We start from the raw sequence: 18,210 nt of genomic DNA, 5'->3' as shown, positions 1-18,210 counted from the left end.
GAGAAGCTGAAGATGGCTGCAACGCAAGAAAAAAGTCTCCGGAGAGAACAGTTTTTGCAAAGTTGTTTTTCCTACCCCTTCGCGCATTATATAAGTGCCTGTTTCTCTTGTACCTATTGATTACAGAGAAGGCTGGCTTGTAAGAGGTGTGGCAAAACGCTGGATAAGAGAATCTTGAATACAGCAAGGGCTATTCAAGAGAGAGTTATATCTGGAAAATTTTGCGATAACAATGCGGGGTTAGAAACAGAGGCAAGGCATAGGCAAATATTTGACATCATTACTTTTCCTTCAAATTACTTTGTGAGGATTTAAGAGTTGTTGATCTTCCACACAGGGGGAGCCAGCCCCCACCCACAAATGGTACACTGCCTGTGATTTATTTCTCAAGAGGACCCCATCTCTGACATGTGCTGGAGCGACAACTGTCAAACACTTAAAATGGGCCCGTGCAAACAAAAACAAACAAACAAAACCCTTTGCATAAAAACAAAAGGTCATTGTTTGGCCATTACATTACTGTGTAGTTTATTATAAGGTGTATAAAAAAGTAACCACAGTATATGTGTGTGTGTGTGTGTGTGTGTGTGTGTGTGTAATGCTATCAATTTAAGTTTGGATATAACAAATTGCAGGCCTCTGGACCTTGCTGTAAATTTTGCTCTCTCGTGAAATCTCCATTTTGCCTCACAGGCTCTTCTCCTTACATCTTACATTTGTGGTATCATCTTACCTATGTCTCTCCTATTTTTTTAAGATTCTCTAGGTAACCAGGAAGTATAATATCATCACACAAATGCAATTTTCATTCCATTTCTTATGCTTGCAGTTTTATAGGAAATACATCCCTAATTAGCAGATACTAATGGCATGATTTGGTTTTGGCCAATCCTTGGGATCTCCTCAGTATTTGAACAGTCTAATAATCATCCCTGGAAAAATGTGTGGGTATCCAAAGCCCACGTAATTTCCCCTCATCTTTGCAAGCCCAGGATTGTTTTACATAGGCCTTTCATGAGCATTGCTTAAAAGCTGTACCAGTAAAGTCTTTATATGTTAAACTGACCCAAGAGTTCTCCAACCCACCTCAGACGATTGGAGAAAGTAACAAATGCATTATTTCCATTTGTTGTGACCACTCAGACATGTTACTGGACTAGAGAAAGGAGTAACACTAGCAGACAGATAGCTCCAACATTTATCTGATGAATATGGGGACATCTTATTCCATAACAACAAAAACAACATTTATACCTCGCCCATCTGATTGGGTTGTCCCAGTCACTCTGGTCGGCTTCCAGCATATATAAAAACATAATTAAACATTTAAAAACGTCCCTATACAGGGCTGCCTTCAGATGCCTTCCATAGGTTGTATAGTTACTTATCTCCTTGGCTTGGGGGTCACATAACTCCATACCCTTCAACATAAGGGCGTCCTAAGGAAAAGAGGGACATTCTGGGATCAAATCAGAAACCGGGATGGCTTCTGTAAATCCGGGACTGCCCCTGGAAAATAGGGACAATTGGAGGGTCTGCACTAGTTGGCTGGCATTAGAACTCATGCTAACATTTGTGGATCTCTGTGGTCTGAATTTTTGTCAGTTGCACAGAAATCCTATTTGCGAATCAGTTCCGACATGCAGAGAGTTGAAGGGCATAGTTGGGAGACAAGCATCTGTGTGGACTGAAGTAATGGAAACAGATGGTCCAGCTAAAGCACAAGGTAAGCATTGTCAGGAGAAGTAAGTTATGAAGGGATTAGAAAGTCCAGACCTGTCCAGCCAGCTCAGCAGTGGCCGAATGTGCTTTTATGTTAATGCATCAGGATTGGGTTGGTTGAAAGTTCATAATAAGCTTTGGACTGGAATAGGCAACAGATTAAACAAAAATAATATTGATATTGCTATTGAAGGGCAAATTTAAAAGGATGTTAGATCTAACTAGTTAGCGGACTGGAACGTTGGTGTGTGTGTGTGTGTGTGTGTGTGTGTGTTTGCGCGCTGCTTGCCAAGTGAATCACATACAACATGCTTTGTGCTTTTTCATAAAGTCTTTGTGGAATTTATATATTTTCACTGGCTATTTTCAGCCTGCTCCTTAAAGTAAATAAATAACAAACCGTGGGATTTTCAAGTTGGTAGAAATCACAGCACCATTTCTAGTTCCTTGCTTTTTTGATGTGTGTGTGTGTGTGTGTGTGTGTGTTTGTCCGTTATTGGGAAAAGCGAATTTCGTTCTCAGTATATAGTAAAATAGAGTAATGAAAAGGATGGCTCAAGAGACCTAGGCTGTGCCCATATGGTGGTGGTGGGATTATCTCTCGCACAATAGGTAGCTCAGGTCTGTTCTTTCTGTGCACACATTGGTGCAAGGGTGTCTACAGATGAGCAGCTTAAGTCTTCTGCCTTTGATTCCTAAACCATTTTCTCTCCACATTTGTGAGAGGTCCTTGATAGGGTGTATCTGTTTGGTGTGTGCATGTCCCAAACCCTTGGTTATTACATAGGCACTCTCCATTGTTGTTTTTCAAACTGAGCAAGCACACAGGTAGTTCTTCACCAGTGTGCACAACATCTTTTTTTAACAAAAATAAATAAATCCCAGGAAGTGTGCAAGAGCAAACTTGGTCAGCTTGTTTCAGAACAGGGGAAATGAATGGTTGGGAATTTGGAAGTGAGGGAATATATACAAAAGAATTATTTACAACATGTCTCTTTTTTTACAGAGAAAGCGGATGAAACCTGCAAAACCTGTTAGGCCAGAGGGGAAGGGGGACAAAAAACGTGTGTGTGTGTGTGTTTTTAGAGACAATGGGCAGCTGTACTTTTTCCAATCCATTTTGAATTCTGTAATGATGGATGGCTTTCCTGAGGCTGTGGCCACTTCTCTAGAACCATGTTTGTGTGAAAGGTCTTTCCCCCCAAATCAGCAGCCCATTAAAACCCAGGACTTTGATTTGGTCTGTATGCAAGGCGAGGTTTGCTCCTTATCCTAGTGGCTTATTTATTGACCATATTGTGAAGTACATGAGTTTGGGTCATTATTCATTTCAGTAAACGTCATCGATACTGACTGGGTCTGTCCCATGTACCACCTTCATTTTTTTTCTTCTGTGTAAGGTTGTACTAGGTAAAGTACTTCTGTGGCAGATTACTAATATGTTTTGTAAACTTCTTAAAGCTTAAGATCCCCTTCTAAATCTACTCAGCTAACTTCCCCCTCCCCCAGCCCAGAGCTAACCACTTGTTCTACGGGGAGAAATACTTGCAAGCAGTTATATGTGTGTCCAGCCTGCTTTCGGCTATAACTATTTCACCTGACAGATAATGGCTTGGTTTGCACACAAACCTAAGGCAAACTATAGGTTAGTATGATAAACCAAGGGTGCTGGTGCACATTCGGAAAACAGTGGCTGCTCTGCTCTTCCCCCTGTCCTCCTCCTCCTGCATTTCTCAGAGCTAAGTCATGGTTTAGCTTAGTGTTACATCTGAGCCAGGACTTGGAGTTTGTCTTGCAACCACAGAGCCTAGGACTTGCCGATCAGAAGGTCGGCGGTCCGAATCCCCGTGACAGAGTGAGCTCCCGTTGCTCGGTCCCTGCTCCTGCCAACCTAGCAGTTCGAAAGCACGTCAAAGTGCAAGTAGATAAATAGGTACCACTATGGTGGGAAGGTAAACTGCATTTCCGTGCACTGCTCTGGTTTCGCCAGAAGCGGCTTAGTCATGCTGGCCACATGACCTGGAAGCTGTACGCTTTATTGGCTCCCTCGGCCAATAAAGAAAGATGAGCGCTACAACCCCAGAGTCGGCCACGACTGGACCTAATGGTCAGGGGTCCCTTTACCTTTAAGCAAACCACAAGCTTTAACCCGAGGTTTGCTATTGGCTTAGTGGACATGATTTATTTGGAGGAGACAAACCATGAGTCTGGGTTCACAGAGCAAACCACTTTTTTGAGAAATACGTTTTGTCACCACGTAGTCTTACAAACTGAAGTGGACATTCGTTCTTTGGAACCAACAGCGTGGTCCCAGGCAAATGGTGATCTATCCTTAGTAGATTTGGGCTATCTATTCCTGGCTCTGGTCCATGGGGTCACAAAGAGTCGGACATGACTAAACGACTAAACAACAACAACAACATCCCTGGCTTTGCTTGATAATTAGGATTGCTCTTTGTTAATAACCAAGTCAACTCCATTGACTATTTACTACCCTATAGTCTGCTATTTGGCTTAGGAAAAGGAACTGGCTGCATTCAGAGAGATTATTAGATTGCAACATGTATTGACTCTGACAAAAGGGGTTTTGTCGCCAGTGTGACTCGATCCGCAACCTAGTAGTGACTATCGACCCTCCATGTATTATCTGCATTAAATATTCCTAGATACAGGGGAGTATTTTAAATAGCAAGGTTCAATGCTTTCCCATCAGCTGTTATAGAAGGTCAGTTTACTACTTGAGAGTTTGTCCTTGTGAAAGCGACTCAGTTGAAACATTAGCCCATGTTCGCCCATGCTGTAATTTTTATAAGGATATAAGATCATGATTTATCTCCCCTGCACTTCCTCTACACTTGGGAAGTCAGATGAATTCTACGTTTCAATTTTAACAACAGCCTCCAACCCTAAGATTACAGAAAATATAGCCAAGCTCTTTGCTGTTGGCATGAAAACTGGGCCACAATTATTTAAAGGGAAGATTAGTTCAAAGTCAAAATCTTTGACATTTTTCACTATTGCTGATATATTCATGGATTTTGTTATACTCTTATTTTAAAAGGTACAATTTCCATGCATGTGTATGGCATTTTCCCTCTGCTGCGGCTGTCTTGATAACCCCTTTCTATATTTGATGTTTACGGTCTGTTGACCAAAAAAATTGAAATTGAATGTGAATGTCATTTAAGTGACTGTCAGGCTTCACTGGTGTGTATCTATGAGTTTTTGAACATTTGCGAAATTAAACTTGGATTGTTAGCATTCACGTGTGAATGCCAGCATTCTCCATATACTACCATCTAGAATGTATTCTGTCAGATTCTGGCAAATACATACACTGTCCTAAAAGAGATGAAGGAGTACTGTTCCTAAAATAACATTTTAGCATCAATTTTGCTAACTCCAGCACTAGACCTAGTGCCAGATCCTCATCTGGGATACATCAGTGTAACTCCCCCTGCCTATTTTATTTTGACAAAAGGCATTTCAGATGTAAAAATAGCTGCACTGTTTTCCTCCAGCTAATGCTCATCAATTTGCAGATCCGAGTTCTACTGTTAGTGTGTTGGTTTTTGTTTTTTTAAAATAAACAAGTTAAAATTTTGAGCTGTATTAGCGGACTTTGAGCCAATAAGGTTAAAAAGGCGTATGGAACTGCTATTATATAGGAGGCTAAAAGCACGATGGTGGCAAAGTTTCATTAGGAACGATCGCAGTGCAGTCGTTTATTATTTGTCTCTGTTAGAGGCCAGGAGAAGTTATAAAAAACATGAGATAGTCCAGACAGGGATCTGAGCCAGGGTGCAGCCTCTCTTAACTATTGGGCTATAGGAGGGCCTGGCTTCTAAAAGACAGGTCGCCCACGCAAGGAGGAGCCACTTCCTTATGTCTTTTCTTGGAGGGGGCGGGGATCAGAGAGGGGCCAAGAGATGTTGATGCTCGTATTAGAAAACAACCAAAACAACTCCTCCGATTGGTGACTAAAACAACCAAACAACCACCACCCTGAAATATTTCACTATAGAATATGTGATTGCACAATTGAAATGATTGGCAGCCGGTCTGGAACAGAAATAAATGGGTCTGTACACACAAACATACACACTAAAAGAACCTGTTGCTTTCCTAAAGAACTACGACTCCCATCATTCCTGGCGGCTGGCTCTGCTGGCTGAGGCTGATGGGAGTTGGAGTCTAACACAACATCCCTGAAATATGACAAAGGTATTGCTGAAAAGGTGGTTTTTGAGGAGGGAAAGTAAGAGAGCGTGGCATCATGCAGCTCTAGTGGGAACTCGTTCCAGGCCCTGTACTAAGTTTTATTTATTCATTTATTTATTCATTTATCATTTATATCATTTATTTGTAACAGTGTACTGTACTGCCATCTTGTACCATAAAACACTGAGGCGCTGTACAGCAGTAAATAGGAATACAATAAAGCAAAACAGCCTGAAAACAAGACAAAATGATCGTTCAAATAACTGGATAGCCATTTTTTAAGAATTAAACCGAGTAGGCATAAAAAAAACCCCACGAATGTTCAAGACATGTTAACAATGAGGGTGCCTTATGAAACTTTAATGGAAGTAGCATGGGACTGGCCACACTAACGGCCAATGTCTAGTTGAGGCCAGTCTGTAATATGGGAGGCAGATAAAGAGTGCTTTTCCAAAGGATCTCATTGACCAAGCTGGCATATAAGGCAGTCCTTAGGCTACCCACGTTGTTCAGAGCTTTGTATGTCAATAAGAGAACCCAAAACATGGATCAGTTGAATATGAGCAGCCAGTGCAGATGTTTTAGAGGTCTCGCATGCTGTTGACTAGGAGTCTAACTAGTGCATTCTATACTATCTGGACCTTCTGAATTTATCATCATCATCATCATGGCATACACAGATACAGAGGTGTTACCCACGCAGTTAAAACTATTAAAGTAACCAGAAGCAACCATATGCACCTTGCTAAATCTAGCTCCCTTTACCAAATATTTGCTCTCTGTGCAACTGTTAACATGTCTTGACTATTAATTAACATGATTTACAGTGCAGGTCTAGACATGTTTACTTTAAAGTAAATCCCACCATGACCAATAGGGTTTTCTCCCTTGTGTATTTAGGATTGCAAGCTTTGAATGTTAACAAATATTTATCAGTGACCCTGCCATTTTGAAGAGTAATTGGGGGTGGGGGGGGTCTGCTAGTTTAAATATGTGTGATCATGTAGCTTTGAGAAACTCTAGTGAAAATGTATTTTCCTTCCATGTAACAGTACAGACGTTGGTTCTGCGGAAAGCCAATGAGGAGTGTAGTAACAGAGGTTAGTGTTTTTAATACATCTGCCCGGCTGCTGTGCAACCTCGGGGAACGAGCATAGAAGATTACGGGAATACTCAGAATTTTTATTCTGCACCTGGGGCAGGTGCACAGCTTGTCCCGACAATTTCAACACAAGGTTAATTCAAATCTGGCATGGAATTCAATGCCATCACATGCAAAGGCAATCACTTTCCTAACAATGACTCAGTTGTCAGTATATATTATGATATCTGTTTTGCCAAGTTTCCTTTTCCACAAAGCACATAATACTGTCTAAGCTTTGTCTACATTAGAGGAAATTGTGTTCAAGCTACTTGTCTGAATTTAAATCTTAGTGAGCTTTTGAGATTGCCCCATCGTAAAGCTGGATGACAAAACTACTCCATTGGTGTGTTCCAATAATGTCACCTAACAGTCTGTGTAGGGCTGCCATATTTTGAAGAGCAAAAAAGAGGACACATTTGCAGACTTCTACTTTTAACTAAGGATCGCTATGACGACTCCCATTTTACATAACCATGAGAGGACGTGTCCTAGAAAAAGAGGACATATGGTGGTAATTGCTGATACCATAATAGATTATTCTTTTTTATGTTTCTGCCCATATATGAATCCACAATTTTTCTGGTACTGTTGAGAAGAAATGGGAAGAAGCTGGGTGTTTTGGATCTAGACATTTTTTAAAGTGTGTTGATCATGTCTTGGCTGTGCTACCATAAGTTGTTCAGGCCTCAACACATTAGGCCACAAGTCTTCAATATTTTCATACCTTGGGCCCATCATTAGCCCCAATTTGAATGTTAGTGAATCATTTTAATTTATTTATTTTTACTATATATTTGTTTGGTGGTAGTGCTGCTGTTATTGACCCACCTTAGATCTGGCCACCAGCTGAAGACCAACACATTGAAAGCTGCTCTCTACCGAGTCAAACCAATGGTCCATTTTCTACACTGGCTGGCAACAGCGTTCTAGGGTGTCAGGCAAGGGTCTGTCCCAATCTTGTCTGGAGATGCATGGGGTTGAATCTGACCTTCTGGATAGAGGGCAGGTGCTGTCCCAATGAGCTACGTCCCGCCTTCTTCTAAGTTGTCTATCCAGTCAACTAAATTCTCACACAACCCACCTTTTCATGAAAATTCATCTGTAATAAGTTTACTAAAGTCGAACAGCAAGCAGCTTACAAATACAAGCAATCAAATGCTTAACGAGAGAAGAAGGGTTTATGGATTGTTGAATCTTGACTAAGATAAAAGAGATGGGCATGGGTGAGGTAAAAATACAATGCAAGGCCAGGCAATCCTGATGGCAACTCCAGAGAAGATGGCCCAAATGGGTGGCTTTTCTTCCTTCTGCAAAATAGTCTAAAGAGGATTAAATATACTGTACTATGGTATATAGGAACAGTAAGTCTATGCATGATGCGCAGCATCTACAACAAGAAATTTAAAAACAGTTCTAAATGCGGAAACTAGGGGGCAATATGACAAACACATTGCTGAGTTGGGGCAGAACAGGGATTCGGCAAAGGCAAGACAGAAATATTTTGAATAAATGAACTGAGTGATATGAAAACAGGGATTGCATCAATGGTATCGATAAGTATGCAGTTTACTGCACAGATACAGTAAGAGCGCCTTCTCTGCAGTGGCACCCACTCTCTGGAATGGTCTCTCCTGAGAAATAAGACACACACCGACCAACAGTGGTACAATTCCAGCACATGTGGAAAACTTATTTATTTACTATGGCTTTTGCTGGCTGCCGATGGGTGAGCTGTTCCAGAATTTCAAGGTTTTTTTTTTATTCTCCATCTGATTGTTTATTTGATTGCATTTTGTATTTTTTATATATATTATCATACACCACCTTCGGTGCCCAGGTAACAGGAAGTGTCTAAATATTGTAATTGACAAACGTGAGAGATGTATGCCTCTGGTGAGGGTGTTGCTGCCATCGCTGTGGCAACGTTGGCAGGAAATTAAAAAAAAAAAAAGCAAGTTACAGCTCAGGAAACTACCACTTTGCCTTCTGTTCCTCGGAGGTGGTGCTATGGCAGTGGTGGAACAGATGCATGGGCATAGTGGAAAGACCATTCTGATTAAGCATCGCCTTAACCTCAGTAGGTGTGATAAATTCCATAAAGCGAGGGAGGGGGCTTGTCCCTACATCCCCTGTGCAGACTCTCTTATTTCCTGAGAATGTTCATGAACCGCCTAGAACATCAACAGTTTGACCAGTGAGAAAATACAGCTCATTTTAAAAAGTGAAGCCAGACTTCTTATGGCTAGTAACTAAGAAAATTTCAAAGACTGCAGCTCCCCGCCCCTACTTTCCATTTCTGTATTTTATTTTTATTATTATTTGTTTAAAGGGGCAAAACTCTATTCCTGTAAACTTTCCAAGTTCTTTGCTTTGCATTTATGCCTTATTTGTACCTCACTGAGTGAGGGCCATAACAGGCTGGCTTCGACTTCACTTTTGCGATATATAATGAATGGCAAGATTAGTGTGTAAACTGTACGTACACTGATTTTACCCTTTGTCCTGCGATAGTCATTAAGGATCATGGGGATAGGGGTGAAGGTCAGCAATTTTGAGGTTTTGTGTCAGCTGCTGCAGAGCTTAAGCAAGGAAGTTATGTGTAGGACATCAACACCCCTACCGATCACCATTGAGAGTCATCTTAGCACAGAATCATAGAATTGTAGAGTTGGGAAGCAGGTTAGCTAAGTGAGGAGACACTTGGAAGATGTGGCAGTGAAAGTGACCCCTGGCTCAATGGTGAGGGCCAGTGGAGAAAAACTGCTGCAGCATATTTGCTATAAATGTTATTCCGTTTATGTTTGCGGGTTCAAAACCTGATGCCTGAGGCACATGGCTGAGACCAGGTGACTTAGGCCAATCAATGAAACACTCTACCTTCTGACCTCAATTAACTGAAATATTTCAACGTTTAGTTGCCCTACCGCATATAGTAAAAATGTCAGGCATGGTCAACCTAGGTTGATCTTGGTTTCTGTTCTGTTTCTTTCCTTAAAAAAAAAAAAGAACTAGTAATATCCCTCTCCCCTAAATACAAATTATTTTTAATCCAATCAGACTTGGACAGGCTAGTGCTGCATTAAGGGTCAGAAAATACTAATTTAACTTTTTAAAAAAGTAGTTAAATGTCTTTTTTAATGTCTTTAAAAAAAAAAAAAAGACCTCTGGAAAGGTCTGCTGGCCAAGAATTAAAAATAGCCCCAAGGTGGCAGGCAACTTTTCCTTCCTTTCTAAAGTGGTATGAGCTGGCAACTCTCCATTCCCTCCATATCTGCAAGACTGGCCAGAATCTTATCCACAAGGACTTGGGTTGTTTTCGTTTTCGAAAGGAGACAAAGGGCAATATAAAACTTGAACAAAACTAATCCCCTTCCTTTGCACACGTAAGATTCCCGGTGTTTGCATTATCCAGTGGAAAAGCAGGTCATGATGATATTGTTACCCTACAAAGGAGGGTTTTAATTTCTCTGGTTCTCTAAGCTGAAAGACTGTTTTGGGGTTTTTTGCTTGCTGCAAACTATATGCAGGGGTCAGCAAACTTTATCAGCAGGAGGCCGGTCCACTGCCCCTCAGACCTTGGGGGGGGGGGCTGGACTATTATTTTTGGGGGGGGGGGAGAACAAATTCCTATGCCCCACAAATAACCCAGAGATGCATTTTAAATAAAACTACACATTCTACTCATGTAAAAACACCAGGCAGGCCCCACAAATAACCCAGAGATGCATTTTAAATGAAAGGACACATTCTACTCATGTAAAAACACGCTGATTCCCGGACCGTCCACGGGCCGGATTTAGAAGGCGATTGGGCCGGATCCGGCCCCCGGGCCTTGGTTTGCCTACGCATGCTATATGTGTGTGAAGGGAGAGCATATATATATAATGAAGAGCGGTGTGTGTGTGTTTATGTGTGTGATGAGTGATACATGATTATTTATCACAGCCACAAAATGGCCGTTGTGGGGCTGCGTAGGCCAAACCAGTGTCATCTGGCACCGATCAAGAAGAACACACCGTTTCTCACACATTGTGGAGTTTTGAGGGGATATTTAGAGGCCTTTCACAGGTACCATAGAAGTTACTGGTGGACATACTGGCACTGCCATCAGCAACCCCTGCCTTAAAAACAATGTATTTGTTGTTCAAAAGTCTCTTTCCCTGAGGCCTTTTTTATGAGATGACCCAGGTAACAGAAAGTTGTAGTTATGGGTCTGGTTTTAGGTGCCTTCCTTATGTTTTAGGATTGTTTTGCCAGCTTAAGGGCCTGTATGGGGTTGAAAGATAGAACAGAAACTTTTAAATAAATATAAATAAAACCCTCCAAGGTAGGCCAGTATTACTATTTTCACATTGCAGATCAGAAGGTCTATTTGACAAACCGGGTGCCAACTGAATACCACCTAATGATTTCACAGCTGAGGAGGCACTGGGAAGTTGGGAACTCTCTGTTTATGGCTCACACTCTTAGCCATCACGTTTGAAGATCATATATGCTACCTCCATCTACTTATTATATGGGAACTGGATAGGAAAGATGCAAAACACACTTTTGCAATAACTCAAGAATAGCTTTCAAGCAAAAGCTGGGAATTAAAATGCAGTGAGAAAAGTTACTCACCTGTAAAGGACTGTAGCCTTAGTTTGAAAAATAGGCTCATATTGTTAGACATTCAATACCGAGTTCTGACTAAAAAAAAGAGGACCTGGTTGCATTAAACATACTGTATAAGTCCCTGGCATCAAATCAAGCCTTCACGACACCTTGCCTTGCAACTAGTCAGTTTAGGCTACCCTGCTAACCTTCTATTGAACATTAGATCACAACGGTGGCAGTGGAATGAGCATCAAAGGAATTCACAGGCCAGTAGATAACCTGGACAGTACTGCAGACATATTCATTTCAGCATTTGTAGACGGCTTGTCCCTGCTAGCCTTGCTGAGGCAGCTCCACAGCCTTTTAATTTTTTGTTCAAATTACAACTGAAAGGAAGAAAATGTCACACCAGCAGCAGTCAAAAACAATGCAAAACGTTGCAATAAAACAGTAACATAAAGCGTTGCAAATTATAAATATTAGCTCAAAGCAGCTAACGACCAGAGGTTAAAAATAGGATGAAAATAGCAGGAGTTAAACACTCTGCCCTGCATCTTCCATGTGGCACGTCAAAATGCAATGCAAGCGTAATCAGCACGGAAAATCCAGGGGCAGAAATCTCGTGCATGTGGCAGAAGCAATTTTCCTTCCCCAAAACTGCGCCCAGTGCCTGACACGTGTCTTGCCTCATTTCTCCCTCCCTTGGCCCCTCGTTTCTTCTTCTTCATGCTGCCTACAGGTGCTGCTGCTGCTACTTCACCGCCCCGCTTCTCTTCAGCCAATCTGACCCATGATCCCTATGCATGACCAGCAAGGACTTCCTCTCCCTTTTAATTACAGCTATTAATTTGCTTTAATTGCCCAGGAACCCCCCCGTGGCTCAAGGGCTCGCAGCATTTGATCAACACGACCCCCCCCCCCCGCAGCCGCATTTTAAATTGGAAAGCATTTTTGGTTACGCATTTTCAAAAGTTAAAGATGTGCCATTTCACCGGGTGCTTTCGCCTACCCCCGAAGCCTTTTTGGGGGCCGTTGTTTAATCCTATTTTGTACAAAATCCGCGTCGTGCTCAGGATCCCAGTTCCGCAGAGAGAGGGGGCGTTGGTGAACAAAAAGGAAACTGAGGTTCCCTCCGCAAAAAAAAAAAAAAAAGAGCCAGAAGGAACTCCCCCCGCCCAGCGGGAAGCTAAATTTAAAACACACGCGCGCACTCACACAGCGCGCAACCCCTGGGCGTGTCAAGAAAGGAAGGAGTCGGCATTGCAACGAGGGCAGCCGCCGCCGCGGATCTGCGCGTCCCTCTCTCCCGGTGGGTGTTTGAAGAGGGCGCCTCCAAGTCAGTTAACTCCTGACGTTTGGGGATCATGTGAATGGTTGAGTTCCCATGGTTCCGTGTGAGTTCGCCTTGCCCCACCCCGTCTCTGCCTCTCTCGCCTTTCCCTTCCTCTGTCAAATGCAACAGTAAAATAACAACAACAATCGCAATCCTAATAATAATAATAAATGCAAGAAGGGAGGGGAGATAAAATGGGGGAGGCAATAAAAAGAGAGGAGGAGGGAAGGAAGTAAATAAAAGCTCCTCATCAGGAGAGTTATTTTCGTTTACTGGGGAGGAGATCCCACTTGCTTCCCCCCCCCCTCTCTCGTTTCTCCTCCCTTCCCTTTGCTCCCCACGTTTGCAAAGGGAAGCCAAAGGGGATTCGGCAGTCTGGAAACCGAACGTGAAAAGCGGGGAGGAAAGAGAGCGGGGAGGGAGAGAGAAAGAGAGCAGCGAAAGCGAGAGAGGGAGGGAAGAAACGAAGAGGGCCTCGGATCTCGGCAACCACCATTAAGGCGGAGGAAGAAGCGACAACAGCGGCCGCCGCGGAATATCGAGGGGGAAAGGAGGGGAGAGAGATACTATTTCCCTCTCTCTCCCCGCGACCCAACCCAGGAAAGGAAAGCGGGGACTCGTTTGGCCAGCCAGCAGCCGAAGGGTTGGCTTTGACCCCCTTCGGGCGCTGCGCCCTTTTTTGGAGAGGGAGGCGGCGTGTGTGTGTGCGCGCGCTGCAAAAGGAGAAGGCAGGAAGAAGAGCGAGCGAGGAAGGCGAAAGAAGAAGAAGAAGAAAAAAGAAGACGAAAAAGAAGCAAAGGGAGAGGGAGGGAAGGGACGGGAGGGGAAAGAAGAAGAAGAAAAAAGAGGAGCGAGGAAGAGAGACAATTCTAGATTTTCTCCGTGCCCAGGATTTGGGGAGGTTTCTCTGCTTGGAAGCTGCTCCGCCGCCGCCGCCGCCTTGGACCTGGAGGATTATATATATAATATATATATAGAAACAGAGACGTCTCTTAATATTCTCATTTCGCCCTCCCCCACCATTGGAGGTGGCGTGGAAGCTGGAAATATTTTTTTAAAGACCCAATTATTGTTATTATTTTACTGCTGCAGGGGTTGGAAAAGGGGGGGGGGAGAGAAGGAGGAAGAAGGAGGCAGCTTTTTTAACCCGTGATCCTGCGGAGAATTTCTCTCTCCCCCCCCCCCGCGCCAGTGTGGTTCCCCCCCTTTTTTTTTCTTTTTTCGTGACTGCCAATCTCCCTCCGTTCCCTACACCCCCGTCTTCTTCTATTCCTAACCCCCCTTTTCCTTTTTCTCCGGATCTGCATTGCGAGAGGATCTGGTCGAGGTGTGGGGGAGAAAAGAGGTTGGAGGCCCGGCTTGAGCAGTAGCAAAGTCATCGCTCTCTCCCCCCCAACCCCTCCCCTCCCCTCCTCTTCCCCCCCCCCAACCAACCCCGTAGTAGGCTCCGCACTCCGCTCCCTCCATGTCTTTAGACAGCGGCAGCTGCGAGTAAAAGAATAAAAAAGGGGGGGAAGGAGAGAGGCTCCCCCCCCCGAGATACACACAGCCGCCTTCTCTCCAGCGAGACCCGGTTGCTTCCTGCCCCACTCCCTTTTCCTCTCTCTCTGTCTCTCGGCTGCGGGTGCCCCCTCCTTTGCGCCCCCCAACCCCCGGCCTTTCCTCCCCACCCCCCCTTCCCTTCCCCCCCTTTCCATTCCGCCCCCCCCCCAAGATGGGCTGCTTAGGGAACAGCAAGACTGAGGACCAGCGCAACGAGGAGAAGGCGCAGCGGGAGGCCAACAAGAAAATCGAGAAGCAGCTGCAGAAGGACAAGCAGGTCTATAGGGCCACGCACCGGCTCCTCTTGCTGGGTAAGGGCGGCCGGGGGCAGCGGGGAGGAGGGCGTCTCTCTTGGGGGGGGGGTTGAGGAGGCCAAGCGCGCGATACCCCCCTCCGCATACACGGGGGCGCGGGAGAGAGCGGAAAGGAAGCGCGGACGTCTTTCTCGAGGCCCGGGTCTCCCTGGGTAACGGGTGGCAATAACGGGGCCCAGCAGTGACTGGGCAGCAGGAGGGAGAGGTGGGGCCCTGCCTGCCAGGCCGCCTGCTCGCTCGCTCGCCTGCCTGCCTGCCTGCCTTCCCCGCGGGCTTCTCGGGGAAGCTCCCCCGGCTTGGCAGGAAGGGAAAAGGAAGCGGGTCTCCAGGGGTTGGCGGCGAGGGAAAAGGGGCCTGGGAGAAAGTAGGCCTCGGGCCCTCAGCCGCTGGCTGCTCGTACTGCAGCCACGCTTCTGGGGTGGGTGGGTGTGTGTGTTTTCAGCGGGGAAGGGTGTTTTTGTTTTTGGCAGGGGGGGGTGACAGCTCGGGGGAGGGGAGCCAGCTAGGCACTCGAAAGGGTCCGGATCCTTTCTGCTCCCAACACGTCCTTTTCATACGTTTCATGGACACGGGTGTGTTCCTTGGTGAGGAAGGAAACCCCGTGGGGTGGATGACAACGCTGGTTGGCCCTTTTCCTCTAAACCTCCCTCCCCCCCCCCACTGCTTGGGACCCCCCAAAGTGGATAAGTTGTAACTGGTAGCTCACCCTACTCCTAGGATTTACCTTATTATTATTATTAAGGGGACAGAATATTATTATTATTAAGGTGACAGACAGAAACATACATTTCCCTTTTTAGACTGGCTTGCCCCCCCCCCCCCAAACATGGCTCACCACCTCCTGTTTCTGCTCCCCCCCCCCCCTGTACTTCATAGGTAACTGCTGCATGGAGAAGAGGGCACAAACCACTGTTGAAAAGACACTCTGGTCTTTTCAAACTGTTACTGGTTGAGGCGGCTGTCAGTGATGTTTTAAGTGGAATGTCACTTTCATAGAATGTAATGTCGGGGCCTGTACAGGTAGAGGGTTTTTTGGGGGGTGGGGGCTGCAGGCCACAGGATGCTCAGCACTTCAGTTAAGGTGGTCGCAGTCACTGCATGTGGGCCCTTGGTGGGGGGACTGAAGTGGATGATAGTAGCGAATGGGGAACAGGGAGTATGAAAAGAATCCAGCCTCACCCTTTTCCCCGTTTGGGAACGCTATACATGCACAAATCCTTACAGGAAGTGTGTGGAGGTGAGTGGGGCTTTGCAGTATTCTGTTGAGTTGGAGGTGGGGTGTATTCTGGATAAATGGGGTGGTGGTGGGCTAAGGGGACTTGGAAGGAAAGGGGGCTTAATGTGGACTCCGAAAAGGAGGCTTTTGAAGGAAGCGGAAGGAAAGGTTTATTTTTAATACTGTGATGGACTTGCGTCCTTCCCATTGTCACATTTATTGTTATCATTAACATTGGGGAAATACGACTGGGGAATGAGTGTTTTTGGCTCCATATAGATTAATACCAAATGCTGGCCTATTTGTTTGGTGTGTTTTTTCCAGCAGATACACACTTGGTTTAAAACACTTCCCAAAGACCTCAAGACCTCAAACTAACACAAAATGAATATTCTATTTTCAGACACGCAGTTTGTGTGACATTGTAGTATCTAATGGTACTGGAGTATTGCTTTTGAATGGCCTATAATTTTTTAGAGGAGAACCTAGTTTGCTATGATCCATATTTTGAGGTGGTGTTGGTGATTGGAATAGTGAACATGGGACTCGGTGAGCTGTTGACTGAAGAGAGCCTTTAAGTCATTGATTTTAAGAAAGGGAGAGGTCTAAAATAAAAGTTGAATAATTATAGCAATATTTTCTGCATTGAAGTGATTATCCAGGTCCCTTCTGGCACATAAATTTGAGGAAAATACCTGATTTAATGTTTGCCCAATGCATGTGTGTGATCTTAAAAATGCATAGTTGGAAGTAAATCTCCTTAAATCAGTTGTGCTCAATCCCACGTAACTTGTATTTAAAACTGTTGTGGAAATCAGTTTTGCAGCTTAAATATCCAGAACAGAAGCTTATAGACATTTATATGCATGTGTTTAAGCTTCGAGTAGTTAGAAAATAGCTTGGCTCTTCATAATTAAAACATGGGTTCCTTATGTGTCTTAAATTTGATTTGCCCAGATGTGGTGGCTTAAAAACTGTAGTTACATGCAGTCCTTAAGTCATACAGAGAATGACAAGAAATCTGTGGTGTAGTAGTGTTAAGTACTATAAAATCCAGAAATGAAAGCGCAAGTGCACAGTACTAGTAATAATGTGTTATGTGGTGAACATGTTAAGAATAATGCAATGGAAAAAACACATTTCATCTTAAAAGCTTGTTCATAGGACTTTTAGAAGTCCTTAGTGTGGTTTCTCAAATCAAGTATGCATTTGACTGACATATCAGTGATAACTGTTTAGTGTTTTTTTAAAAATGAAAAACACAGTATGAGAGAAAATACAGTAGTTATAGATAGCTGCTTGGAATTTCAGGAATAAGGTAGGAATTTAAATTGGTATTTGCTTAAGTCTTGCGGGGTTAATAGTTTTAGCTGTCCCCTGCACCTTCATGGTGGAAGGTCGGGGAAAACACCCTGACTTTTGATGAGCTCTCTTTATACTTGGTATGATAGATTTTTTTTAATTTTTGACCTATTACAGCTCTGTGACTGGCAAGTGCTCTGTGCAGTTATTTATCTGTCCTGGTGAAATCTTTCTGAACCTGTTTTCCACCAATATTAATAAAGAATGGGGTGGGAGTGAAGATTTCATGTCTGGCATTAAAATGTTCAGAGGTTAAGTAGTTTTAATAGTGTGTTGGAGTGAAGGAAAGAGTTAGGTTGCTGTGGAATTTGAAATCATGAAAGAGAAGGGAGACAGGATAGACTTCCCCAGAAAAATATACTTTGATATATAGCTGCTAAAATTTAGTTTTGTGTACGAGACTCAAAATGGAGGCTTGTGCTGTCATTGAGTACCGGGGAAAGCCTGGCATTGAAAAAACACAAATGATGCCTTCATGATCCCTGCCTTGCTTAGGTCTCCTAAATTTCTCTTTTTTCTGGGGCTTGTGAGAGCTGTATATGGAAATAAACTACCCAAAGATGCTACAGCATCTGTGTGTCTGCATCACCATGGCAGGACTTGATTTCCTGCAAAGCGGGAAGAGAAAACGCCAGCTTTTATATAGAAATATTGAAAGCTAGTGACTGGAGTGCCTGAATATCTCAGTCAGATTTCATGGTTCAAGCCCTTCACTGTGCAGACTGAGTGGGTGCAACATGCCGACTGGATGGGGAGAAAA

At 44.0% G+C, this 18,210-nt stretch overlaps 1 protein-coding gene across 6 annotated transcripts in view; it reads left to right on the top strand.

Annotated features, from left to right (window-relative positions):
• The window catches only part of GNAS (GNAS complex locus), a 177,123-nt gene that overhangs the window by 60,654 nt on the left and 98,259 nt on the right, over positions 1–18,210 (top strand). Inside the window, exon 1 of one of the 6 annotated variants that reach the window (XM_081011428.1) lies at positions 14,507–14,869. The exons of 2 other annotated variants lie outside the window; for them this stretch is intronic. In XM_081011428.1, the coding sequence (XP_080867554.1) occupies positions 14,731–14,869 (139 nt within the window). In that variant the 5' untranslated portion in view covers positions 14,507–14,730. Of the gene's footprint in view, positions 1–14,506; positions 14,870–15,363; positions 15,457–15,726; positions 16,110–18,210 lie in introns of those variants that run through there. 3 more of the 6 variants (XM_081011430.1, XM_081011431.1, XM_081011429.1) reach the window with 3 other exon arrangements.

Source organism: Podarcis pityusensis (genome assembly GCF_964106645.2).
Source record: "Podarcis pityusensis genome assembly, chromosome: 6".
Taxonomy (NCBI): domain Eukaryota; kingdom Metazoa; phylum Chordata; class Lepidosauria; order Squamata; family Lacertidae; genus Podarcis; species Podarcis pityusensis.
Note: the sequence above shows the minus strand (reverse complement) of the source record. Positions and strands in the feature narration are given on the sequence as shown.